The 25628-nt window shown below is 34.2% G+C and overlaps 4 protein-coding genes across 8 annotated transcripts; 2 read left to right on the top strand and 2 right to left on the bottom strand.

Annotated features, from left to right (window-relative positions):
• Positions 1-86: 86 nt before the first annotated feature.
• Positions 87-6225, top strand: LOC118053170 (pentatricopeptide repeat-containing protein At2g41720). Its single transcript, XM_035064343.2, has 10 exons — positions 87-594; positions 830-1002; positions 1315-1420; positions 2137-3246; positions 3334-3439; positions 3534-3738; positions 3873-4005; positions 4244-4348; positions 4978-5095; positions 5235-6225. Exons 1-10 carry the CDS (start codon positions 232-234, stop codon positions 5282-5284), a joined length of 2469 nt encoding a protein of 822 aa, XP_034920234.1. The 5' UTR covers positions 87-231; the 3' UTR covers positions 5285-6225.
• Positions 6226-6715: 490 nt separating this feature from the next.
• Positions 6716-10452, top strand: LOC118053169 (AP2-like ethylene-responsive transcription factor At2g41710). Of its 5 annotated transcripts, XR_012170109.1 has the most exons (11): positions 6716-7310; positions 7797-7879; positions 8016-8024; positions 8120-8208; positions 8308-8381; positions 8454-8504; positions 8653-8714; positions 8794-8850; positions 8924-9549; positions 9843-9992; positions 10063-10452. XR_012170109.1 is itself a non-coding variant. In XM_035064340.2 (10 exons), exons 1-10 carry the CDS (start codon positions 7060-7062, stop codon positions 10114-10116), a joined length of 1350 nt encoding a protein of 449 aa, XP_034920231.1. In that variant the 5' UTR covers positions 6726-7059; the 3' UTR covers positions 10117-10452. The 5 variants fall into 5 exon arrangements, 4 of the variants coding, with proteins under 4 accessions (XP_034920231.1, XP_034920230.1, XP_034920232.1 ...); XM_035064340.2 differs by lacking the exon at positions 9843-9992 and having other exon boundaries at positions 6726-7310; positions 8930-9549; XM_035064339.2 differs by lacking the exon at positions 9843-9992 and having other exon boundaries at positions 6726-7310.
• A 2023-nt stretch (positions 10453-12475) lies between these two features.
• On the bottom strand, positions 12476-12971 carry LOC140955659 (L-type lectin-domain containing receptor kinase IX.1-like). The gene is made up of 2 exons (XM_073409640.1): positions 12673-12971; positions 12476-12608 (listed from the first exon to the last, which is right to left on the bottom strand). Exons 1-2 carry the CDS (start codon positions 12969-12971, stop codon positions 12476-12478), a joined length of 432 nt encoding a protein of 143 aa, XP_073265741.1.
• A 1904-nt stretch (positions 12972-14875) lies between these two features.
• LOC118053168 (pentatricopeptide repeat-containing protein At1g79540) lies at positions 14876-18163 on the bottom strand. Its single transcript, XM_035064338.2, has one exon. It carries the CDS (start codon positions 17904-17906, stop codon positions 15366-15368), a length of 2541 nt encoding a protein of 846 aa, XP_034920229.1. The 5' UTR covers positions 17907-18163; the 3' UTR covers positions 14876-15365.
• Between the last annotated feature and the right edge of the window lie 7465 nt (positions 18164-25628).

Here is a 25628-nt window from a genome sequence, read left to right as displayed (position 1 = left end):
AATTCACAGTAATGATTTTAAACTAATTTATGGATGTAGCTAGGTGTAATAACTTTGATAAGATAACGTTTATAATAATAAAAATAAAGTAATAAATGTTTATTCTCAGATAATTGGTTTTTGACGAGGGCCAAAAAGGTAATTAGAAGTTGGAACTAAAATAACTGTAAACCCATTTTGAAAGGGTTTATCTATCCACGGTCCCAAACTGTTTCTCTATCTCAACCAGAAATGGCAACCATACACCATCACCACCTCCCGCTCCTCCACAACCCAACACCACCAGCCTTCAAACCCAAAATACTATGCAAGAATTCCAAAAACGACGCAGCATTCGAGGAGAAAAAATCTGGGTTCGTGGACTACGACAAGGGCATACACCATGTGTCAACTCAAGTGAGTGGAATCAGGAAAGACCAGATTCCTCAACGCTATCGTATACGAGTCCAAGGAGACAGGTTCCAGAAGGACTGGTCTGTTTCTCAGGTTGTCCAGAAAGTTCTTGAACTCGATCACAAGTCTGATGATATTGAAGGTCTCTTGAACCGGTGGGTTGGCCGGTTTGCTCGTAAGAATTTCCCTCTTCTTATCAAGGTAAACAAACCATTTTCCCCACAATGCTTGTCTACATTCGTGGGACCCAATCTCATGAACCAGACCCCACATGTGGGACTTACAATGATTTGTGAAAGTGGCCCGCTGTAACTTGGACCCATAGGAGGTTCATCCAATGATCGATACGTTACTGTTATTATTTGAGAGTGTTTTTTTGAGAGGTGATGGAAGAAAAGGGTCTTATTGTTTTTTTTTTTTTTTGGAAATGATGTAGGAGATAACGCAGAAGGGTTCAATTGAACACAGCATTTTGGTTTTTCGGTGGATGAAGAATCAGAGGAACTACTGTGCTCGTACAGATATTTATAATATGATGATTAGGCTGCATGCTAGGCATAATTGGACTGATCAAGCTCGTGGATTGTTTTTCGAGATGCAAAAATGGAGGTAATGCTTTATTGATTTGCAGTGTTTTTTACAGGGATTTGATTGTTTTTAGGACAAAATGGAATATTATAGTTGCCAATGAGCAATTCCTGTCACAGTAGTTGTTGAAAAAATTTGTTTCTTGGCACCTTTATGGCTTCATGTTCCGGGGGCATTTAGTTGCTTTAGGTGGTATTCAAAGGAACTGGACATCCCTTCTGTTTCTCTTGTGATGCTTGGCCTGTTACTTTCTAGTTTCTGTCCCTATGGATATATCTGAAGCTTTCTACCTTGGTCACAATATGGTTCCAAATTATTCTATTTTCCTGCTAGGTGCAAACCAGATGCTGAGACTTGCAATGCTCTTATCAATGCGCATGGTAGATCAGGTCAATGGCGTTGGGCTATGAATATAATGGAAGACATGCTGCAGAAAGCTGTGTGTATCTGTTTTCTTCTTCTATAATTTATCTTAGTAGGTCTGAATTGATGTGAGCTTCCTTTTTTTTCCATGTTGAATTGGAGTTGTGTAGAAATTTTTGCAATATTGCTTCATGCCTTGGTCCTTAGGGATCCATCACTGCAGCCATAAAAAACGACTTGAAAAATTTTGTTTTCTTCACTCTTTTTTAACTTGTTCCTTTTCTAAGTTAGATATTCAAGGAGTGGTGGGATCTTTGATTGAAACTTATTGATGATAGCTTGATTTATGACTTATATAACACCCATGTATTTTTCAACTGGTGTGTATGAATGTTTAGAATAGGCATTTGATTCCACTGATAGTTTGGATGGATATAATAAGCTCCCCTGAATAATTTCCATAGAAAATACCGCTGCCTTCCCTATATTTCTTAAATTTATCTATATGTGTTAGAATAGTTTTTAAATCTGAGACCATTGCTCAGTGCAGTGGTTAAAATCTTGTTCTTGCAACTTCGAGTCTTGAGGGAAGGTCATTTCATGTAAAAAATAGGATTATCTTTAGATTCTCCCTTCTAGGACCCACTTTGCTGAAACCTTAACTAAGTATTGATTTTTTTCCATGTACAAACCCGAAAAGGAATTGGTTAAATGACTTGTTATTACTTTCTCATGGACTTGAGTCATCTGAGATCATAAGAGATTTCTGAGTCCTTAATTGTACATCTGCAGATTCCTCCCAGTCGGTCGACATATAATAACTTGATCAATGCTTGTGGATCTAGTGGAAACTGGAGAGAAGCTCTGAAGCTCTGTAAGAAAATGACTGAAAATGGAGTTGGACCTGATCTGGTGACTCACAATATTATTTTATCTGCATATAAGACTGGTGCCCAGTATGAAAAAGCTTTATCTTATTTTGAACTAATGAAAGGTACAAATATCCGTCCTGACACAACAACCCTTAACATCATGATATATTGCTTAACAAAGCTTGGTCAATATGAGAAAGCCATTGGTATTTTCAAGTCCATGAGGGAGAAGAGAGCAGAGTGCCACCCTGACGTCGTAACATTTACAAGCATCATCCACTTGTACTCTGTGAATGGGCAGATAGAAAACTGTAGGGCCGTGTTTAGTACCATAGTTGCAGAAGGTCTCAAGCCTAACATTGTTTCCTATAATACACTCATGGGAGCATATGCTTCTCATGGGATGAATAAAGAGGCATTATCAGTTTTCAATGCAATTAAAAATAGTGGACTTCGTCCAGATGTTGTATCGTATACATCTTTGCTAAACTCTTATGGAAGATCACAACAACCTAAAAAGGCAAGAGAAGTATTTGAGATGATGAGGAGAGACAAGTTGAAGCCAAATCTTGTCAGCTACAATGCAATGATTGATGCCTATGGATCTAATGGTTTGCTTGCTGAAGCTGTGGAAGTTTTGCGTGAAATGGAACAAGATGGAATCTATCCAAATGCTGTCTCAATATGCACTCTTTTGGCGGCTTGTGGCCGCTGTTCTAGGAAGGTGAATATTGATGTTGTGCTTCAAGCAGCTGAAAGGCGACACATTAAATTGAACACAATTGCATATAATTCATCTATTGGAAGCTATATGAATGTGGGAGAGTTTGAAAAGGCTACTTCTATGTACAGATCCATGAGAAAAAGTAAAGTGATTCCTGACGCTGTTACTTTCACAGTCTTAATAAGTGGTTGCTGCAAAATGTCAAAATATTGTGAGGCACTTGAGTTTCTTTCTGAAATGATGGACTTGAAGATTCCTATGACCAAGGAAGCTTACTCTTCTGTGATCTGTGCCTACAGTAAGCAGGCAAGTGCTCTGACAAAATATGCCTCTTTACTAATCTACAGGAAATGGAAGGAGATCTCATTTCTTTTGCTTTTTGATATATGTTAGGGTAAAATCACAGAAGCAGAATCTATGTTCAACAAGATGAAGATGGCTGGATGTTGTCCTGATGTTGTTACCTATACCATGATGCTACATGCTTATAATGCAGCAGGTCAGTTTGTATGAGACTGACATGATTAGTGAATGGCGTGAAATAAATCATCTGCCTAGCTAAATACCTCTCTTTTGTTTCTGTCCAAGTACAGAACACTGGAAAAAGGCCTGTGCTCTTCTTCAAGAAATGGAAGAGTATAATATCCAACCAGACACTATTGCATGTTCGGCTCTGATGAGAGCTTTGAATAAGGGAGGTGATCCATCGAAGGTTCTCATTCTTGCAGAGTTTATGAGAGAGAGAGAAATCCCCTTAAGCGATGCTATTTTCTTTGAGATGGTATCAGCCTGTAGCCTGTAAGTATCCACTCTATCTTGCAAATTGCCTTGATAAGCATGTTTGTCTGGACATGATAGATATCCTGCTCTCTTGATAATACATCATTATGCTCATGTTCCCCGAGTAACTAGCACAGAAAATTTGGGTGTAGATTACGAGATTGGAGAACAACGATTGAGTTAATTAAATTGATGGAGCCTTCATTCTCTGTTGTTTCAATTGGACTTCTGAATCAGCTTCTGCATCTTCTGGGGAAAAGTGGAAAAATTGAATCTATGATGAAGGTACTCAGATATTTTTCACATGTCTATCTTATATTATGATAGTTGTATTTGAAGAAACACTGCATTGAAACCGTAAACAATTTAATTATCCCTTTGTTTGACCTCTTGTTAAGCTTCTTATATAATAAATAACTTAAATCTTGGGGGGTATCAGCAGTGAGAGCTAATTTACTTGCTACTTTTATTCGTTATGTTTTATAAGCTAATCTTGCTCTGCATCATCTATGAACAAATGCAGTTCTTTTACAAGATTATAGGATCAGGTGCTGAAATCAACTGCAACACTTACTCGATCTTGTTGAAGAATCTTTTGGCTGTTGGAAATTGGAGGAAATATATTGAGGTAACTTATAATCAAATTTCTGTTGTTTCATACAAAATAAAATTTCATAACTTTTAAAAATAATAAATGTTATGGATGGTGTTCATTTCATCAATCTCCTATTGATAGATATGGTGGGTATCAAACTGGGGTTTCCTTAGGATCTTCTTACACTCATCTGAAGTGAGACCTGGGGTATCACAGGGTGTCTGTTTTCAAAGTCTTGAATCAATGTGTCCATAAGTTATATGAGGCATGCATTTGAACTCAAGCACTGGCACAACAGTTAGTGATTACTTGACTCCAAAAAAATGGGTTGTTCTTTTCGAAATCCTAGTGAAGTTCCCTTTTCAGAATTGTCCCATAAGAGGAAAGCATGCATTGCTTCAGTAATCAGAGTCTTGGCCAGTTATATTTTTTGAAGTTTAATGATCATAATTATAGTTAAGGAAATGTAAGTGATCAACGAGACTTAATCTGTCCGATTATGCTTCAATTTCTCTATTTTTCTATCATGGACATGCAAGTGGCGGGAATCAGGACTAGCCACTTTGCCCCCCACTTATTTCCGTAAAAAATGGAGACCTGCTATTCTTGGGTTAAAATGCATTTCTAGTTGATCGGAAAAACTCGGTGAATTCTTAATGCAGGTATTGGAATGGATGGAGGAAGCCAGAGTTCAGCCTTCAAATGGAATGTATTTTGACATACTCTCCTTTGCACAGAAAAGTGGAGCCACTTATTCTTCTATCATACAGGAAAGAGTTGGTATGCAAATACTTGTCTCCCACACAAGAGAATTATGTTTTGGAACACATGCTTCTATCTAATATAAGTGAAAAAAATATTTAAACCTAGTCATTTCATTGGGTTGCTGTTTCTTATTCTGGTCACTGATGTTTCGCAGAATCGTTGAGAAGAAAATCTGGGAATGAAGTCTCGACAAGCAAGGTGTGAGATCCTTCCAACTCTCCGCTGGTTAAATTGGGGGGAAAAATTAACCCATGCCCTGCAAGAGGAGTTTATTGCATTTCCAGTAATATATCCAAACTGTGGAAAGATGATCGTTTTTCAGACGATGAGGAATGGAACTTTGGAGTAGGAAATGTATAACAAGAAATTAGTCACTGCAGTTGATGCTCCTGATGAAAGTTCATTGAGCTGGGTAATGCTAGAGCACTTTCTCAGTATGTCTATTGACGCCAGGAGCTTTGATTCACGCCCTTTGCTTTCAAAATGTCGCATTAGAATGCAGGTTATGTCTGTGATCAAGGATGATGCCAGAGTGTCATATGCAATTGTAGCAGGGGATGGAAATGGCCTAATGTGAGGAACAAAAGATGATGGCAATATCAAGTCATTACTAGCGTCATTGCACCTGTGAGAATATGGAGTTCAGTGACAATGTAATGTCCAATCCCATCAACATTGAGAATCTGGTTTACAAATGCAATCTATTATGTTCTCAAGAACAAGAGAGGATTTCGATCCGATTTGGATTAAACCCGCCACTCAAGAGTAGACAATCCACCGTGGACAGAATGGTGATCCGGGCTGCTTTACTGGTTCAATGATGTCCTGTTTGTGCCGGGATAGGTCGAAGACTATGGATGCTTGGTTGATCAGTGTAGTTTCTATCTAGTTTCTCTTTGGCGGAAAGACTGAAGCAAATGCTAGATATCAAGTTGACTACACAACCAGCACCATGGCTGGCATATGATCTAGTTCTGTGAAGCATTGTGAGGCAGTCGTTGGATAATGCAGCTGGTGAAATAGTCCTGGTCTTTTGTCTATAATATCTGTAGACATAAAATCCTGAAATTGGTGTCTTTGTAATAAGAAAAGGAATATTTTTTTATTAAAAAAATGAGTATCCCTTGATCTTTCTTTTTCCGGAATGTATTACGCATCTTGGCTTTTTTTTAAAAAAAAAATACTTATTTTCTTTCTCGTACTTATAGTAGTTCCTCTGTTTTCTTTTCAACAAGTTCCTCTCTATTCTGGTCTTGGATGAGCATTTCTATATTGAAATCTCTATATTTACGAGGAAATTATTTTCTAATAATTTTTATATTCTTTATTTGGATTTGAACCAAAATAATAATATTAAAAAAAATGTCTATCAATTGCTATTAAAATTATGGTTATTAACTCGAACTAGACGAGTATCCATCAACTTAGGTTTAATGTTGTTGATCTCACCAAATCTCAAATCAAATTTTTTTTATTCAAAATAATATTCTTAATAAAAATTAATATAATTAAGATAAAACACATCACCATCCTCCGAGCGAGGGGGAAAAAACATCAGTCAATTGGTGCCCATTTTGCCGGAGAGGTTCACATGCTAGTCACCTAAAAAGCAGGCAAAAAAATAATTCAACCTTCGCAATAATTACAACTACGACGTCGTTTTCAAACATGACACGAAGCACCTCCAAAACCGGACAAGTGGCAGTTGGCTTCCACATCCACCAGCAAGCATCCATATTCCATATTCCATGCTCTTTCAAAACACTTTAAGTTACCGAATTACCCCTTTCCCCCTCCTAGCCGTTATACCCCATTTCATCCTGTAACAACCCTGAAACACCATCGTCATTTCCAAACCGATCTAGGACATCTCCGTCATTTCATCTTCCCTCCCTTCTTTACTTCAGTGAAAAACCAACAGTCAAAAAGATGCTTCCTTTTCAATTCTCAATTTGTTAGTTTTTTTCTTAAATCAAATCATGGCGTCTTCTTCTGATCCGGTCCTAAAACCAGAAATCGGAGGCGGCGTATGTGGTGGCGGAAGCGGAGGAGGCGGAGGTGGTGGAGGAGAGAGCTCAGAGGCGGCGGTGATAGCAAACGATCAGTTATTACTATACCGAGGACTAAAGAAGCCAAGGAAGGAGAGAGGATGCACCGCTAAAGAACGTATTAGCAAAATGCCTCCTTGTACTGCTGGTAAACGTAGCTCCATTTACCGTGGCGTCACCAGGTATAAATATACGAATCCATGGGTGTAAAGGTGCCTGTATACGTATGTACAAGGTTCTTTCTTAGGGTTTCGGTTTAAAGTTTTTAGCTTTTTTATCTTTTTGTATAATTGAGTGTGATTGTGTTAGGCAAAGTTGAAGACAGTTAGTTGCTTGTGCTATGTGTATTATGTGTTTGACAATACGTGTAAATGAGGGTTTAGAGGAAATAAATGGTTGTGGGAGAAAGTGTTGAGGTAATTCAGGAGGTTTGGAAATGCTAATTTTAATAGGATATTTGATGCAAGGCTTCTGGTGGATCAATGTAGTAGAATGGGGCCTGGAAAAGAAAGGGGTTGTTTTTTTTATTTATTTAAATAAAATAAATGTGATTTGGGTCATTTTCAGGGTACAGGGTGGTTAACTTGGATTGTTAAGGGTAGTCAATAGCAACACAGAATTATGATTTAATGGCTGATCACATTTCTATTGCTTGGTTTGGTCAATAGGCATAGGTGGACTGGTCGATATGAAGCTCACCTTTGGGATAAGAGTACCTGGAACCAGAATCAGAATAAGAAGGGAAAGCAAGGTCTCTCTCTCTCTCTCGCGCTTCCTCCCTCCCTCTCCTCTTTCTTTACAATGCAATCATGGGTATATTATGCAAACTGACACTGGCTTTGTCTCCTTGTTGTGCTTGGAATGGTTGGCCGGGCGCGTTCTTCCAGTATACTTGGGTATGTTACTGGCTTTATACAATCTTTTTCTTGAAATATGCTTATACTTGTGCTCTTCATATTTATTGGATTTATTAAGTACTACTCACTTGCAGGGGCATATGATGACGAGGAAGCTGCTGCTAGGGCTTATGATCTAGCTGCTTTGAAATATTGGGGCCCTGGAACACTCATTAATTTTCCAGTGAGATAAAAACTCCAGTTGGACCTTTCTTCGTTTCTTGTACAGAGCTCATTCGTGTTTTTCTGTTTACTGATTAAGTTTTGTCACAATGTCCTGCAGGTTACTGATTATACGAGAGATCTTGAAGAAATGCAGAATGTCTCAAGAGAAGAGTATCTGGCATCTCTTCGGAGGTGTGTATCTAGTCTGAAAAACATACCGTTTACAGTAATCATGCTGTTTCTAATGGTGGATCTTTTCTGCAGAAAGAGTAGTGGTTTTTCAAGAGGAATCTCAAAGTACCGTGCACTATCTAGGTATGCTCTTGAAACCTTTTACTTTTTTCTGCACAAATTATCCTTTCATTTATGGTACCTTTTGCTCTTCCCTAAAGCATTCTTTTGGTATATGATTGCCTAATCACATATGCTTAAAATATTACTAATTTTTTGTTTCTGCTTTCAGTCGATGGGACTCATCTTATAGTCGTGTGCCTGGATCTGAATACTTCAGTAACGTAAACTATGGTAAGGTCTGATTTCTTAATTCAGGGATTCTCTATTTATCATTAATCAAGACACCAAATTATATTAAAGAATTCTGCAGTGTTATGTTGCCTTGCAAAATGGCCTTTTGACAATAAATTGGTGACTGAGGGCTCCTGTGAGTATTTAAATTCTCCCACCTAGTTTACCTCCAAAATTAATGCCATCTAAGGGCAATATTTCATTATAAGGTGCAGGTGATGATCAAGCAGCTGAGAGTGAATACAGTTTTTGTATTGAGAGAAAGATAGATCTGACAGGCTATATTAAATGGTGGGGTTCCAATAAAAATAGTCTGGCAGAGTCTATGACAAAGTCATCCGAGGATACAAAACATGGCTGTGCTGATGACATTGGCAGTGAACTTAAAACAACAGATCGAGAAGTGCAATGTACTGAGCCATACCAGATGCCCCGTTTAGGCTTATCTGTTGAAGGAAAAAGGCATAAAGGTTCTAAGATATCTGCTTTGAGTATTTTGTCACAGTCAACTGCATACAAGAACTTGCAAGAGAAGGCATCAAAAAAGCAAGAAACTGTCACTGAAAATGATGAGAATGAAAACAGAAATAATATCAACAAGATGGACTATGGCAAAGCAGTTGAGAAGTCAACAAGTCACGATAGCAACAGTGAGAGGCTTGGAGCTGCATTAGGAATGACTGGGGGATTGTCTCTTCAAAGAAATGTTCCATTGACTCCTTTCTTGTCTGCTCCTCTTCTGACCAACTACAACACAATCGATCCCTTAGTAGACCCCATCCTTTGGACATCTCTTGTTCCTGCTCTTCCTACTGGACTTTCTCGAAATCCTGAGGTAGGTTTATTCTCACTTAAAGCTTCTCAATAGTTCTTTCTTTTTTCTTAATCTGCAATCCTCCATTTCTCTTGTGTCTATTTCCTTGCTAGAGTATAAGAATGTTTCTTTTAAAAAACTCTCAAGAAGATAAGTTATTATAAATTTATGAGCAATCATGAATCAGTTTCAGAGGTCAGGAAAATTGTTGTCGTCTTGAGTGAGTTGATCTCTCAGTGTAGAATACCAGAGAAACATCATCTATAACTAATATCCTGTCCGAAATTTGATCCCAAGAAAACTTGGTCATGTAGTTTCGCATGTCCTGGGAAGCATTAAAGCTGTGAGGTTTTCTTGGTAAAGCGTGGAATCAGATGGCAGGGTGCTCGCCTGTAGTTTTGAGATACACTAATACTACTCAGTAATCTCACCTGTCATTACAAGAGTACAAAGTTGACACTATGGTAAAGCTCTGCCATGATTTATTGTTGCCTGTATAATTGCTTGATTAAATCCTTTAATGTTGTGATGCAGGTTACAAAGACTGAGACCAGTTCATCTTATAGTTTCTTTCGGCCAGAGGAGTGATGGTGTCTCAACTCTTACTCCGCCCTTTACAGGAAGGCAGATGTTACTTCTATTTGGGAAAAGAAGAGCAGGAATTTGGGAGATTTTAGCATCAGATCCCTCAGAAAGCCAGATGTTCTTGTAACCTGAGAAAAAAAAAAGCAGATATTTGGAAGGTTTCAGTGGGAAAAATCCAAGGAAAAGTGTCCTAATTGCAATTTTTTCTTCCGAGATGGCTTTTACTTCTTTTTACAGGTTTGCTTACGTTTGTTTCAGAGAATATACAAAGACATTATATGTACATTAATCACATGTAGACTTTCTATACTCGCAGCTGATGTACACGAAGTTTCAGAATTCAGTACCCCCAAGAAATATGTGTGTGTGTGTGTGTGTGTGTGTGTGTGTGTGTGTGAATTCTATCTATGACGCAGAAAAGGAAAAACGACACATGTTTTGCGTAGAAATGAAAATGTTGAACTCCCGGCCATTATTGTTAAAATAGAGAGTATTAGTAAACTTGGTCTGATTTTATAAGTTTATTAAATTTATGATATAAATTAAGTTATGTTTAAATTTAATTTTAAAATGTTTGTTAATTAATTTTGTGATATTGAATATATTTTTCAAATAATACATTGGACAAAGCTGAAATTTTATAGAGAAATATTAGATAGATGAAAATATATTGTAGTAAATTTTCAGGTTAAATGGAGTTAGAGAACATAATATTTTAGAGAGTCAAAGTTAGTAGATGAATCTTGTCAAATATATCAAACTAGATATTTGTGTACTGTTTTGTTGAAATTTTATTACGATTAAAGTTGGGTGGGAAACTAGGTATCTGAAGCTTTTCAACCATATATCGTAGGTCTAGTAATTTATCCAAATAAGAGAGAACACCATGTTTAAAATCAAAACTCAAATTTACCAAGAATATGTGAAAATTAAAGATTAGAAACTATATGGAGGAATTTTAACATGAAGATTTTTTTATTATTTTATTTTATATATTTATTTATTTATGATAATTATCTTTAATTTGATTTTTTTTAGTGTATTAAACATTGTTTGAGGATTTATTTCATTATTGAATATGTGTTAGTTGATTACTAATTTAAGTTCATTAGCTTTTAACTTAAAAGGAGACCATTAGGTTCATGTGTACTTCCTATCATTCAGTAATTTTCTTGTATTGAGAAATTTTGTTTTGAGACTTTTTATTTCTTCATATCATTAATTTATTAATTCATATTATCTATCTCTCTCATTTTATTTAGATCACTCATTAATTATAATATTATTCACTAACTTTATCAGATTTTAATGTAATTTATTTTTTTAGTTGGAATTTTCAATATATAATTAGTCAAAAAAAATTATTTATGTTTTTATGATTTTATAATTCAAGTTTATATTATATTTTTTATGTCATGTCAAAAAAAGCATTTTTAACAACTTTACTTCAGCATATCAAAAAAATAGTAGATTAAAAAATAAAAACTTGAATGTTCTTGTTCTAAGATTTGGTCTTGGCCAGTGGAAGACATGGTTGATCTGGACTGGTAAGATGAATAGGTTTTAAGCTGATTTACTAGCAACCTTTATCTGATAATTATCAAAAAAATAAAAATAAAAAAACCTTCATCTAAAACCTATACATCTGATCTTATCGATGTTGTTGCTCTCCGTTCCTATTGGATGGATAACGCCTCCTCCCCCAACTCAAAGACAATTTATTTCCCCCACACCAGAGGAGGCTTTGCCAAAATCTGAACCGCTGCCATGTGATTATTGATAGAGCTTATTATCCAACTAATCAAATTTTTTATGGCTGCGCGAGGATAGGCAGCCACGTCTAAAGTGTTGGTGGATTCTGCTTGCATAAGGGCTGTGGTTGGCATGTCTAGGACAGTAATGGCTAGCACCAGCACTGGTCTAAATCCATTACGTGGTTAGCCATTCAAGAGACATTATTCCATGTTTAAATTTGTAGCTCCATAGTCAGTTTTATCTTGAAAAGAGAGGTGGTATCTGTATTTTATAAATTGTCCTTAACTTTTAGTCAAAGTGGGATGCTGATATTATCATATCCCCTGGTCAACAAGCTTGGAAGCAAAGAGCATGTAACCCACTTCTCACCAATGGTGTTATTACATGGTTGGCTTCTCAGGAAGTGTTGTCTCCCTAAGAAGAAAAAACAATGAGCACAGGAGCTACCAGGAAGATGATTCTATTAACATGGATTGAGGAAGCTCTTCATCACTTCATAGCAAAGCCACTTTTGCATGGAAAATCATATAAATGCCGCTTTGAGAATAGTAGAGACAACTCTGACAGCCATTCTCGAGACTCGGAAGTGGTGGAAGGAAAGCTCGATTCAGCCGAACAAGTGCTTAAGCTCCCAGAAGAATGGGGCCTTCTCAAATGGGAGATTTGGCTTTGGAACTTCCAATTTAAGAACCTCAATAGCTTGACTGATTTTAGGCCTCTGCTTGGCAGTTGGATGAACACTACATACACTATCCAACAATCAATAAGTATTCCATCTCATGCTTACTGAAATCCATGTTTAACCTCTCACCAGCTGCTTCAAGAACATTCCCAGCTCCATAAAGCTCCCAAGCCCACTCAACTAGGCCTAGATGTGACTCCTCATCTTTGTGTTTCTTTATCCCACAAGCTATTTCCAAAACTAATACCCCAAAGCTATAAACATCTGCTTCTTTACCTGCCCTACCTTGATGGTAAAATCCAGGAGCTACATAGCCAACTGTCCCCACCATCTTTCTTGTTTGAAGGGCCAGGTCAGGCTGGTCTAGAAACATGGCTGCACCAAAATCACCAAGCATGGCATTGCATTTTGAGTCCAACATCACATTAGTTGACTTGATATCGCAATGCATAACACATTTCTTTGATTCTTCATGCAGATAAACAATGCTGACGACAAATCAAAAACTACATTGAACCTTGTCTTCCATGGTAGTTGCATGCCATTTCTAAGAAGATGATTGTTTAGACTTCCATTTGACAAGTAACCATAAGCAAGCAAAAATTCACCTCCGTCAGTGCTCCAACCTATCAATAGCATAATGTTCCCATGTTCTAACTGACTCGTGATTATCAATTCAGTGGTGAAGACTTCTTCAGCATGTTTATATCCTATGTCTATTTACAGCAACCTTATAGTTGGGATTACTTAGTTATCCCTTGTAAACATATCCAGTACCTCCTGTCCCAACATTCTCTTGCTTGAAAAGTTACTGGTAGCAGAACCTAGATCGGGAAAGCCATCTCTTCTGTCAGAACTTCTCTTGCTAATTCTAAAATTGTACGAGGGCTTTTTCCATAGATTTTCTCTCTTCTTTGTCACTATAAGCCCTACTGCTTTGTGATCATCAGAAGAATACAAATAATAGTACCTAGTTTCCAGTTAACCTTACCTTTCCGTACCAAGCATTTCTGTAGATTTCTCTAGAAACCCCCAAGAGATTAGGGGGTCTAACTTGGTTACCTGAACTGGGATTCTACCGAGATGAACTTTCTTGTATGGATGTTGCTGTTGGAATGCACGAGAGACATCTCTTCGTAGTTACTTGTTTGAGGCAATTTAGGTTGACAGACGTTGTGTTGTACTCTGTTATGTGTTTCAAGATGGAACAACATTAGTGATTGGAAGACTAGGAACGTGAAAGGAGAGGTCAGTAACTTGTGTGAGGTGTCATGAATGAAAGTTTTGCAAATGAGAAAATGGGTCTACAGAGTTTGGAGGAATCAAGGCTTTGGATGCTAGTATTTCAAAACATCAAACACAGAGCAGCAGGTGGCTTGTGAAGGTCTTATTTGAGAAACATGACAGGAGTCGACAAATGGAGTTAGTGATGAGCAGGCCAAAGATCTGAACATGGAAATGGGCAACCAGAATTGTCCATGTCCCTTTTTTTGGTTCAACGTGACAAAAACCGTTACTGAGGTGATATAAGAGAATAACTGAAACGAAGTATTATATACAAAATTAAAGCAAACAGCTGAATAATGATCTATCAGCAAGGAAGCAGCTTTCGCAATTCATATCAGTGCCAATATATCTCCAAGTAATTAAAAGTTTTGTTATTTTTCTACTTGGAATATCAGTGACATTTCCGAGGAAAAGCCTCGAAACTTGAGAATAGATGAAGTGGAAATCTTTGAAATGGAAGTGGATTTTGTAATCATACAAAGGTCAATAAAAACTTGACAAGCTTAATGGCCAATACTCGATGTAATGGGGGTGCATTTGAATCAGCAGGTGAAGGTACTAATATCCAGAGAGCAATACACATTCTTCCGATTCTTCATGGAGACAAAGCGACGCGAATGCAAAGTCAAGAGCTATATTGAACCTCACCTTCAGTGGAGACGCGTTTCATTTCTGAAAAGATGATTATCTACACTTCCATTTGATATATACACGAACCCATAGACGAGTAAAAGTAAGTAGTCGCCTTCATTGTCGCTCCAACCTATCAATTGTACAACATTCCTACATTCCAACTGAGTCATGAACTATTTGATAAGTGTTGTTATTGCAAGCCGAGACAAGAACCATATTGACCGCTGCAAGAACCTTACTAATTGTCGGATATCACAGAGATGGAGATGGAAACAAGATACTAGTAGCAGGGGGTGATTCCTGGGTACTCGTTGAAAAAATATTTGATAGAACAAATACATCAGATCACACAATCTTTATGTCGTTGCTTATGTCAAGAAAAATTCAAATCACCATAACAACATGAATTTCTAACCATGTGAGCTTCCTTTGAGTATCTTTTGTGCAGTTAATAGTATCGCAGGGAAAAAATCAGTGTATATGGTACAAAACTTTAGGGATGCACAGAAAACTGTGTCGTCCACTTTCTTATTACAGAAAAATCAGGCTCTTATTTCTTACAGTGAACTGTAAAAAGAAAAAAAAATCTCTTCCTGCGGTTGCCTATGGGCGATGTTTTACAACAGGTTTGCTTCTGGAACAGAACATATGAAAATTAAGCATGCAAAAAGCTCAACCGTCCGAATGCACTTGATTCAACTAAACACCAATCTCGATCTAGATGCAGTCGGCTTCGTGAATTTACTTTTACTGTTGTGTTATTTGAAATCATTTTCTCCATTGTTTGACTGCAGGCATCTGCAGTCGCCAAAATCTACCATAGCCGTTCTGCATTTCCATGTATAGAGTCCAACCCAGGGACGCCGTTTTCCATCCCCTGCATATTTCTTTTGTGTCAGCTGTTTTTCATTCCGGCATATTTTCTTCGTGCCAGTTGAAACATTTTTCTCCGTTGTTTGACTGTAGGCTTCCATGGTTGCCCAACTCTACCATAGCTGTTTTGCATTTCCACGCATCCAGAGTTCATCTCAGGGACACAGTTTACCATTTCCTGTATATTATGTCGATGTAAAAGGGACTTCGTCCAAGGGAGAAGGTGAGCATCCAAATCATATCCCACGGATTTCATTCTGCATAGAAGATAAATGGCACGGTCCTTTCCCATTTCACCCTTTCTACGGACAAGTTTTGTCAGTATTCGATTGGCAACCCGTCGTCTCAACAGGTAGCCTTTCTCGATGGTGTAAAGGAAAACATCAATTGCACGGTCTAGATTCCCTTCTTTCAATAGAAAATATATCAATTTCACACAACAAGGGGGTGTAATAACAACTTTGTACTCTTCAAGGATTAAGAATATCTTCATAGCTTCACCTACCCTTCTTGTTTGACACAACCCAATTAGCCAAATAGCATATGGACCTAAATCAAAATCATTTAACTTGAAGTCCATCTCAAGCAAGCCTCGAACAGCCTTTTCCACTTCTTGCTTCTCAAAGTATCCTTCTATAGCTTTAATTGCTTCATCTTCCTGACTACGAATGTTCCTGAGATACTTCAACCAGAGACTAAAAGCTCGTGGCAACTCCATTCTCCTGCACATCCAAGTCATCATTGTTCTATAAACTGCAGCATCAGGTGTACATCCATTCTTCTCCATCTGGTCAAAGACCTTGTAGGCATCCTCTTCTCGTTGAAACCGTAGAAGCCCATTAATAAGAGTTCCATACGTAACAGTATCAGGTGAGAGCCCCTTGAATTGCATTTCCCTGAAGAGTTTATAAGCACCATTAAAGTTGCCTAACTTGCAAAAACCATTGACCAGAATGTTATATGTATAAATGCCTGGTGCATCCCCACTGTCAGCAAGTTGCATGAGAGTCCTGTAGGCCTTATGAATCAAGCCTGAGTCACACAATTGCTCCACCATTTTTTGTAGGCTTGCTGAATCAAGAACGTGACTGGGCCCCTGAGAAAGACGAAGAAACAGAGAAGGATTTCTCCCTATCTCCATCTTATAAAACAGAAGGTGAGCTTTCTCGAGCTGGCCAGTTTTACAAAGTCCATCAATAAGGGAATTGAATGTAACTGCAGAAGGATAACATCCAAGCTTCTCCATCTCATTGAATATTTCTTGGGCATCCCTGGTAAGACCATTTCTACACATACCACTAATGAGAATGGAGTAAGTTTTAACATTAGGGAAGCAATCGTGCCTAGAAATCTCAAGTTGTAGAGACCGAGCCTCACTCAAAAGACCCATATCACAGAAACCTTTGATCAAAACGTTGTAACAAACAGTATCAGGAACCACACCACTCTCTGTCATCTCATTCAACAACTCCAACGCATCCCTAACCTTCCCTGCTTCTGCTAACCCCTTCATCATTATTGTATACAAATAAACATCAGGCTTGACATTATCCTCGATCATTTTCCTATACAACAGTTGCACATCTTCATATTTCTTGGCTCTAAACAACCCACGAATCAAACAACTGTACCCGCGCACATCAAGCACATATCCGTCCTTCTCGAACAACCTTAACAGAGAAAAGGCCTCATCAACTCTATCTAACATACAAAACCCATTAAGCAAAGCATTGCAAGTAACAAAATCAGGACCGACCCCACTATCTTTCATCTTATCAAACAATCTATAAGCATCATCAACCCTCTTGGATCTACACAGCCCGGAAATAACAACACAATACGTAAAGGCATCAGGCAAAATACCTCTTTGTGTCATTTCATCAAACAAGTGAAGCGCATCCTTTACATTGCCACTCTTACACAACCCATCTATCAAGATACTAAATGTAGCTACATTCGGCAAACAATTCAACTTCATCATTCTAGTATAAACAGTTAGAGCTAATAAAAGAAAATTCTTTTGAATCAAAACATCCAAAATCATGTTATAAGTGTAAACATCAGGCGAGCAATCAAAATCCCTCATTGACCCGAAAGTTTCCATAGCTTTATCAGTCAAACCCATCTTCAAATACACTTTAATCAACACAAAAAATGCATCATTATGCACCTTTATGCCACCATTTTTAAGAGTTTCAAGTGTTTGACAGTACATCTCAAGCCCGTTTTGGTTAATGAGCAAGTCAGTGATTAAATCACAAGATTCCCATGCACGAAAACGCTTGAAATTTGATGCCCAGATAAAGAAACGAAAACCCAGTTGAGGGTTTGGTGGGTTTTGGATTATAGAGGTAACAATTTTTGGTGAGAGAAACGGGACCATTGGTTCTAAAGCTGGTTCCATTGGGTTCATAGTTTTAATAACGGTGAATACTTCATCGGAAATAGAAGTTTCTTGTATGGCTGAGGTGTGAAGGGATTGAACCCATGGCGGTTTTGGGTGAGAGAAATGGCGTTGAAGTAGAGAGTGGGGTTTCATGAACAGAAGAGAGTTGAGGTTCATGGTTATAGTTAGACGATTGATGGGTTTTGGGAATAATAATGCATGAGAGGGACATGCCAGATTGAATTTGAGGTTGTTGTTGTTTTTCTGTTGGATTTGTATGACCAAGGTTTTTGTTTTTGCTTTTTGTTTCTTTTTCAATTTTCTGTCTGGCTAGTGAGAAAATGGTGGCAACAGGCAAACATGAAAGCATGCTTGGTTCTCTAGAACATATGGAGTGTTGATTTCTGTCCCTCCATTTTTCCATGCCACTTTTGAGTTTCTTTTCTTAAGCAAGCAATATAGGAGTTAATGAGAAAATTATTTTGAATTGTTCCAATGAAAAATAAATTTTTAAAAAAATAAAATATATATTATTTTAATATATTTTTAAATAAAAAAATATTTTAAAAAAATTATTGTTATAATACTACACATTTTCTGTTTTCTAAAAAAAAAATGTTTAATTTTTTCCTTATAACATGCTTAGATTTTCAGATAATCATTTTTTTTTAAGAAATATAAAAAGATAGGAAGTTTATCCCTGGATTTTCAGCAGTAAATTGATACATATCATCCTTGAAAAGACAGCCATATTTATATTGGGATCGAAGTTTAGGGCATGTTCATTAATGAAAAACTATTTTTCATTTTCAATTCTAGTATTCTTTATTATTTTTTCTTTTTCAATAGAAAATTAAGGAACATGTTATTTGTTGAAAAAATTGTATTAAAAAGTTGTTAAGAACATCTTAAATATGTTTTTTAAACTTGGTATAAATATTATTCTATTTCTGAAAAGCCTCTAAAAAATTGTGGTAAAGCTTTTCTTTTTCATTTCATCACAACAAAATCATTCACTCGTAATGGAAAGATTATATACATTTATGTAATCTATTCCCATCCAAAGTGGAATTTTTTTTTCTCATTTCCTCCCATCCTTGATTTTACTCAAAGTCCTTTAACAGGGCTGGATCCAATGAAGTTTTTTCTTTTCTGGTTTCGGCTGCTTAGTATGCTTTGATTAGGCCGTCGATGGATTCGGCCGCAAAGTGCTCATGTTTCGGCTAGTTAGTACACTTTGATGGCCCAGTTAGCTTATATTTACTTCTCATTATTTCTCGTGAGATAAAATAGCACCCACATGGCTCGTAAAAAGACCAAAAAAATAATCTAAATAAACATTAAAAGAAAAAACTAAACCTAATAAGTGTTCCATTTTGGACTCCCTTACGGTTCATTATAGATTTGTATGATGATTGAACAAATTTACCCTTCATAAACAAAGCTAAACAACTTAGTTTAGGGGGTAATATAGTATTTTCAACGGGATGCTGTTATAAGATTGAAGGGGTAAATCAGCATTTTTGTCTTTTGCTTGCATGGTATATGGACTCAAATACTCTCAGTTGAAAAAATTTATTAACTTTTTTGTGTAGGGGCATTTCTTAATTTTTAATTTCGAAAGCAATGTAAAATATCTAAATTACCCTTCAAGGTAAAAAAATTATAATTAATATCTAAGGGTTTTTTTTTCTCTTTTCTACTCAAATTAGATAAGGGTTAGTTTGATCTTTTAATAAATGCAAAAAAAAACAAAAAATTATTGATTCGTGTAACATACACCTTAACTAGTGGGAGGAGTTTACGCCCTTCTTACAGCTTGTGTAGGCTTTCCAGCAATGTTTGTAGAAGCAAGCCAAGTCCTTGCCGATGGATATGTGTGCAAACCACCGGTGTGACTCATGTGGATTTTTTTCTTATCCCTCATTCTCTCTCTTCTCTTGAAAAAATACTAAAGTTTCTTTTTATTTGATTTTTTTTATAAAATCTATTCTAATTCTTTTTAATTAGTGTTTGTTTTGATTTTAATACTTATTTAAATTTTTTTTAATTTCATCCCTAATCATTTAATTTAATTTAATTTAGTTTAACCCTCATTCTTTTTATTGCTTTTTTTTATCCTTTTCTTAATGTATTTATGTTTTTCGATTTTGTTCCTCAACATTATATTTGAATTAGCTTTTGTGTTCAAATTTGTTTCTCATTAAAGTATTAAATTAATGTTTTTTTTTAATAATTTTGATGTGTTGATGTAAAAAATTAAAAAAAATATTTTAATATATTTTTAACTGAAAAATTATTTTTATAAAAACACATTAAATTACATTACCAAACACATACTTAATTGAAGAACAAACTCTCGTTGTAGCAGCAAACCCACAAAGCCATGCAGGTATTATATCGAGATTAGCAAGTGGATTGATTACATTAACCTCAATTTTAAAATGAAAATCATTAAAGCACATGCTAGTGTTAAAGAATTCTAGTTGATTCAAAGTCAGTAATCTAAACACTCCTCCAACCCCTATTTTCATATAGAGTAGTCATGATATAACCACTGTCAACATTACACACCACTTAAATGTGGGTTTTTTTTTTTTGTTGGGTTTTTTTTTTTTTGTTGGGTTTATTGAAACGTATACATGTAGTGAAAATAATAAATTTAAAATTTTTCAGGAGTCTCAAGGCTCTCATTTGACAGATCTAAAGTTGCTTGGAATTTATACAGAGATTGTTTGAAGATCGAATGTTGTTTTTAGCTTTAAATAATTGTTTTAAGACTAGGTTGTCGCAAACCACAAGATGTCTAATTATTAGGCCTCTAATGGTAATTTACATAAATCACAGATGATAAATCTCTTAAATCCTTTTAGGAGGGAGAAATTGTTATACCTTGGAGTGCTAGCTATTTTTTTTTTTTGTGTGTTTTGTGTGTTTCTGTATTGTACTCTACTCACCTTAGAAAATAAAAGATATGAATATTTATAGGAAAACCTAAAAAACCCTATAAATGATAAAATATCATTTTTAATCTTGAATAACATCACATATATTATCATGGGCTAATTTTAAAAATTTTCAACCATATCCTTACTTGATTGTTTTAGGTCTAAAATTGTAATTTTATGTATTAATTATATTTTAGTCCTCAATTTCTAAAATTTATTTACATTCAAGTCAACTCTGTTAATCATTTCATTTTAATTTCTGACCAATTATTCATATGTGTGTGACTCATTAGATTTCATAGTAAGTGGACTTAAATATAAATCATAATATTAAATAAAATAAGATTAAATAAATTAAACAATTTAATTTAATATCAATTCGACAATTAATTGATTTATATTTGAAAATCAAGTATAATGTTCAATAACATATCATGATCTTATAAATATTAAGAAAATAATATGACTTAACCTATCAATGATCAATTTTTCAATATAATTATTATCATTTCATCAAGAATACTCTAATTTAAACATTATAGCATATAGTATATTTGTTTTGTTAGATCATTTTATTTCTCAACACTATAGTAGTTGATTCTTTAAATAAAATTTAAAACTCTTTTCAAATTTTATTCCATATTGGTCAAGGAATTCATAATCAATACTATATGAGAACAAATGAAATATTTTTTTTTCTAATTCACCAGGGTGATGAATTTTCTTTTATTTACTCAAATACCTTCACATAGTCTATGTCATATCCCATATTTTCCCATTTGTTACATTTGATTGGGACAACATGTGGTCAGGATCAAATCATAATACTCTCTATATAAGATAACTAGATGATCTAAAGCTTAAGGATCGCTTACACAACTATCACGTGAGCCTTTTCATTGATATAAGTGATCTCTTCAAATGAAATTATCTTGCAGGTCAATCCAGTGTACATGTCATCTGACAAGCACTTATATATTAATTTTAGATATCTCTCATATCCCAATTTATATGAGCTGCTGCTACTTCATTTCACAAAGAAAGAAACATAATATGCATCGATCTTAATAGCTCTAATTACTGTCCAATTTTAATAGAATATTTATCGGGAACATCTAGTAATAATATTTTAATGCAATATGAATCTCATAATTATAACAACTTTATAGTTTTATATGCAAAACATTTGTGTTTCATGAACTTTATCTTTACTATAGATTCATTGATCAAACATTAGATTCATTAATCAAGTATAACTGAATGCTAAAGATAAAAAAGCCTTTATTAATAATAAATATATTTTACAATAATAAAAAAAATGCTACGTGTAACCAGCTGATTATCTATATGGCATATTCATTAACATTGTATTCTTTAAATTTTACTTAAAAACTAGGTTGCTACAAAATATGATCAAATATTGATTTGATTTTTGTAGTATTGGCTTTGATAGTAATAAGTATATCACTCAGCAACCTAAATCATACCATTAGAATAAACTGATAGAAAAATAAAGAAAATTATACAATCCTTTTTTTATTAAAAAACCATGTTAATTTTTCAAGCCTGTAACCTGAGTTATTAAACCTAAAGCATTCAATCTGTAAAAATTATGAAATCCAATTCTTAATCAATTATATGCTAAAGGATGATTAAAAAAAAAAGAATTTCCCTTACACAGAAAGATGTTAAAAAATAACAATTCAAATAATAAAGAACAAAATTAAAATACAAAATAAATTTTATATTTAATTAAAGAGTGAAATTGAAAAAAAAACAATATAGTATAAGGACAAAAAAAATTAAAAAGGATCGGCTTAAAATTGACATAAAAAATAAAAACAATGCTGTAATTAAAGGGTGAAATTGAGAAGAATGATAACTTTTACAAAAGAGTCAAGAAAAAAATTAGAAATCAAAACAACAAGGACTGGATTGAAAAATATAATACCATCAACTTGAATTAAATGATGAATTAAAAACCAAAGAAACTTTTGCAAAAGGGTCAAATTAAAAAAAAAATCTAAAGAATGAGGATCAAATTAGAGAATGTAATATTAGGTAAATTGAGATTTAAGGATAAAATTGAAAACAAATAAAACTTCTACAAAAGGGCCAAGACCAAAAATAAAAAAAAATAAAGATTGAAGTTGAAATATCAACAATTAAAAGAATTAAGTTGTAATTTTTAGGGAGGAAAGAGAAAATAAAATATAAAAAAAGGTTACTAATGACAAACTAGATCACTATGGAAGACATGTGTTGCACCAACAAGAAAAGAACACAAAGGCTCTTCCAAGAGCACGACAAGAGAGCATTATTTTTAATATCATGAGGCATCGCACATGAGTTGCGTAAAGGGCGCTGACACCTTCTACGTGCCCTTGGGTGTGAGAAAATAAAGGATAAAAAAAGGTTTGTTAGTGACAAACTAGATCACCATCGAAGACATGTGTTGCACCAACAAGAAGAGAACACAAAAGCTTTTCCAACAGCACGACAAGAGAGCATTTTTTTTTTAATATTACAAGGCATCGCACGTACGCTGTCTAAAAGGCGCTGACACCTCCCACGCGCCCTCGAGTGTGCCATTTGAACATGTTATTTTTTTTTTAGTTGAATATAAAAGTGCTTCTGGGTTAACTCTCTAATTGTAAAAAAAAAAAAAAAAACACTATGGAAAAGCAAAAAGCCCTCTGACCTCATGCTTAATTTTTTCATTTTAAGGGTATGTTTGTAGTTTTATTATGCATTCTAATTGTTTATTTTTTTTTTAATATTTGATAAAATACCAAATTACCCTTAATTTAAACTGCAATAACGAAACAATGTCGTGAAAATATAAAAATACCCCGTAATACTAGGTTTAAATTTTTTGCTTCCAAGAATATTCTAATAATTTTATTGTATAATTAAGATGAAAAAATTATTATTTATTTCTAGTTAATTTAAATTACCGAATGTTATTCTAGGTCAATTTAAAAATAAAAAATATACCGTGCAAAAAGATTTTAAACAATATCAATATATCTAGAGGCACGATAATTTTTCATGACCAAATAGGTTTTGTTAATATCGACTTTGGGTGTTCCGGTCAAGCTTCCAAGGAATAATTCCATGGCATCTTCCTCTACCCGTTGGCCACCAAAGGTGATGGAGGAAGCGTGCCTTTTAATTTCTTAAGCAAAGGCTAAGGAATAAGGTCCCGCTGCACTCTCCTACACCAGCCAGTGCACAAAAATTTAAAAGGTAACTGAATTATTGATAATTTATAATCTTGTAAATTTCATCTTCTCCGTCTTTTATTAAAGATCATAAAAAAGAAAAGAGAAAAACAGCCTACGTACGATGCATCCGAGAAGTGGCGACCCGCACAACAAAGAAACAAACTAATGGAAAATCGATATTCATTAAAAAAAATAATCGATATGGAGGATTCTATATCCCTACATGTATATTACTTTTCATTGACATAAAATAGTTATTATTTTATTTTTTTAATAAAAAATTAATAAATTTATTATCAGGATAACAGGGTCTATTTTTATATAGTTTATTATTCATTATAAGATTAATTGGGAACAATTTAGTCATTTTACATTTTAAAAGCACAGTACAATAATTAAATTATCTTTAAAATTAAATGTTTTCAAACTAGCATCTAGTATTTTTTTTGTATTTTCAAATTAGTTTTCTTCATAATTATGAATTTCAATAAGAGGCCTTTGGTTTGGTCAAAAGCTTATGCCATGCTCATGAATTTAAAAAATTAACACGGGTTTATTTTTATATTATTTTAGGTTTTTTTTAAAATTTAATTTTTTTATCAATTTCATCATTTAACATTTAATTTATTGAAAATTAATTTTCATGTTTTTTTTTAAAAAAACTTTTTATGAGTTATTTCAACTCTTTAACCATGATTGCAGGCTTAGAAAGTTAGCTCTAATTAACTTAAATATTTTTGTAGTCACTTTTTATTTTTATTTTACTTTTTAATATTGAATTATTTGATAATTGAGCTTCATAATTTTATTCATTTGTTTTTACTAAGTAACACCAATATCATGAACAAGTCGCAAATATAACATTCTAACTTGGATGAGCTCGAGCTAGTTTTTTTTTTATTTTTTTTATGTTATAGCTTTTTGTTAATTTATTTATTATATTTGTGTTTTTTTATTTGTAATATTTAAATTAAATGAATTTAGTAAATTTAGTAGAGTTAAATAACTCAAATCTTGAATTTTTATTTGCTTTTTATATGAATGTTTAGGCTACCTTTCCATCATTTCTTCACTACTTTCTTTACTAGAAAAAAAAAATAAAAGGGCCCACAGCGCAACATGAGCCCCTACTATCCTCACTACTTGCAAATACAAGGAAAAATAAAAACTTGAATTTGAAGTTATATGTTTGTGAGATAGGTTCCACTATACGAGCACCTTATAGTTTATGACCGGATTATTGGCTCACGTTGCTCTGTGAGTTGAAACAATTGTTCAATATAAAAAATATCAAAGCATTGTTAATGTGTTTTCTAATAAAAAAATTAATTATTATTTTAAAATTTGATTATTTGTTGTTCAGGTCAATTAATATTATTTATTTATTTTCAATTATTTAAAGCAAGGTAACAAATAAAAAGCACTTTTTTATTAAAAAAAAAAAAAAAAAAATAGAGAGAAAGTGGTTGGTGTTGCTGATGGCTGTTCTTGGGCATTACTTTGTATTGTGGTCTAATCGTGTTTTAATTTTTTTTTTTTTAGTTTTAAATTATTTTTTAATATTTTAAAATCATTTTAATATACTAATATTATAATTGAATTTTAAAAAATTAAAAAAGTTTGAATACATTTTGCAAGTAAAAAATATTTTAAAAAATAATTTTTATCACTTTAAACAAATATTTTTTTGTTTAAAAATATATTATGATAATTATTTTTTTTAT

Source organism: Populus alba, chromosome 6 (genome assembly GCF_005239225.2).
Source record: "Populus alba chromosome 6, ASM523922v2, whole genome shotgun sequence".
Taxonomy (NCBI): Eukaryota; Viridiplantae; Streptophyta; class Magnoliopsida; order Malpighiales; family Salicaceae; genus Populus; species Populus alba.
Note: the sequence above shows the minus strand (reverse complement) of the source record. Positions and strands in the feature narration are given on the sequence as shown.

What these genes read in the sequence shown, in the direction of transcription:
- LOC118053169 (XM_035064339.2), top strand. Translation starts at nt 7,060, where the DNA reads ATGGCGTCTTCTTCTGATCCGGTCCTAAAACCAGAAATCGGAGGCGGC. An exon ending in ATTGGTGACTGAGGGCTCCT is followed by an intron (nt 8,851 to 8,923) that starts GTGAGTATTTAA and finishes TTTCATTATAAG; the next exon opens with GTGCAGGTGATGATCAAGCA. An exon ending in GACTTTCTCGAAATCCTGAG is followed by an intron (nt 9,550 to 10,062) that starts GTAGGTTTATTC and finishes GTTGTGATGCAG; the next exon opens with GTTACAAAGACTGAGACCAG.
- LOC118053170 (XM_035064343.2), top strand. Translation starts at nt 232, where the DNA reads ATGGCAACCATACACCATCACCACCTCCCGCTCCTCCACAACCCAACA. An exon ending in ATTTCCCTCTTCTTATCAAG is followed by an intron (nt 595 to 829) that starts GTAAACAAACCA and finishes GAAATGATGTAG; the next exon opens with GAGATAACGCAGAAGGGTTC. An exon ending in ACATGCTTATAATGCAGCAG is followed by an intron (nt 3,440 to 3,533) that starts GTCAGTTTGTAT and finishes GTCCAAGTACAG; the next exon opens with AACACTGGAAAAAGGCCTGT.
- LOC140955659 (XM_073409640.1), bottom strand. Translation starts at nt 12,971, where the DNA reads ATGTTGGACTCAAAATGCAATGCCATGCTTGGTGATTTTGGTGCAGCC. An exon ending in CTTGAAGCAGCTGGTGAGAG is followed by an intron (nt 12,609 to 12,672) that starts GTTAAACATGGA and finishes TAGTGTATGTAG; the next exon opens with TGTTCATCCAACTGCCAAGC.
- LOC118053168 (XM_035064338.2), bottom strand. Translation starts at nt 17,906, where the DNA reads ATGAACCTCAACTCTCTTCTGTTCATGAAACCCCACTCTCTACTTCAA.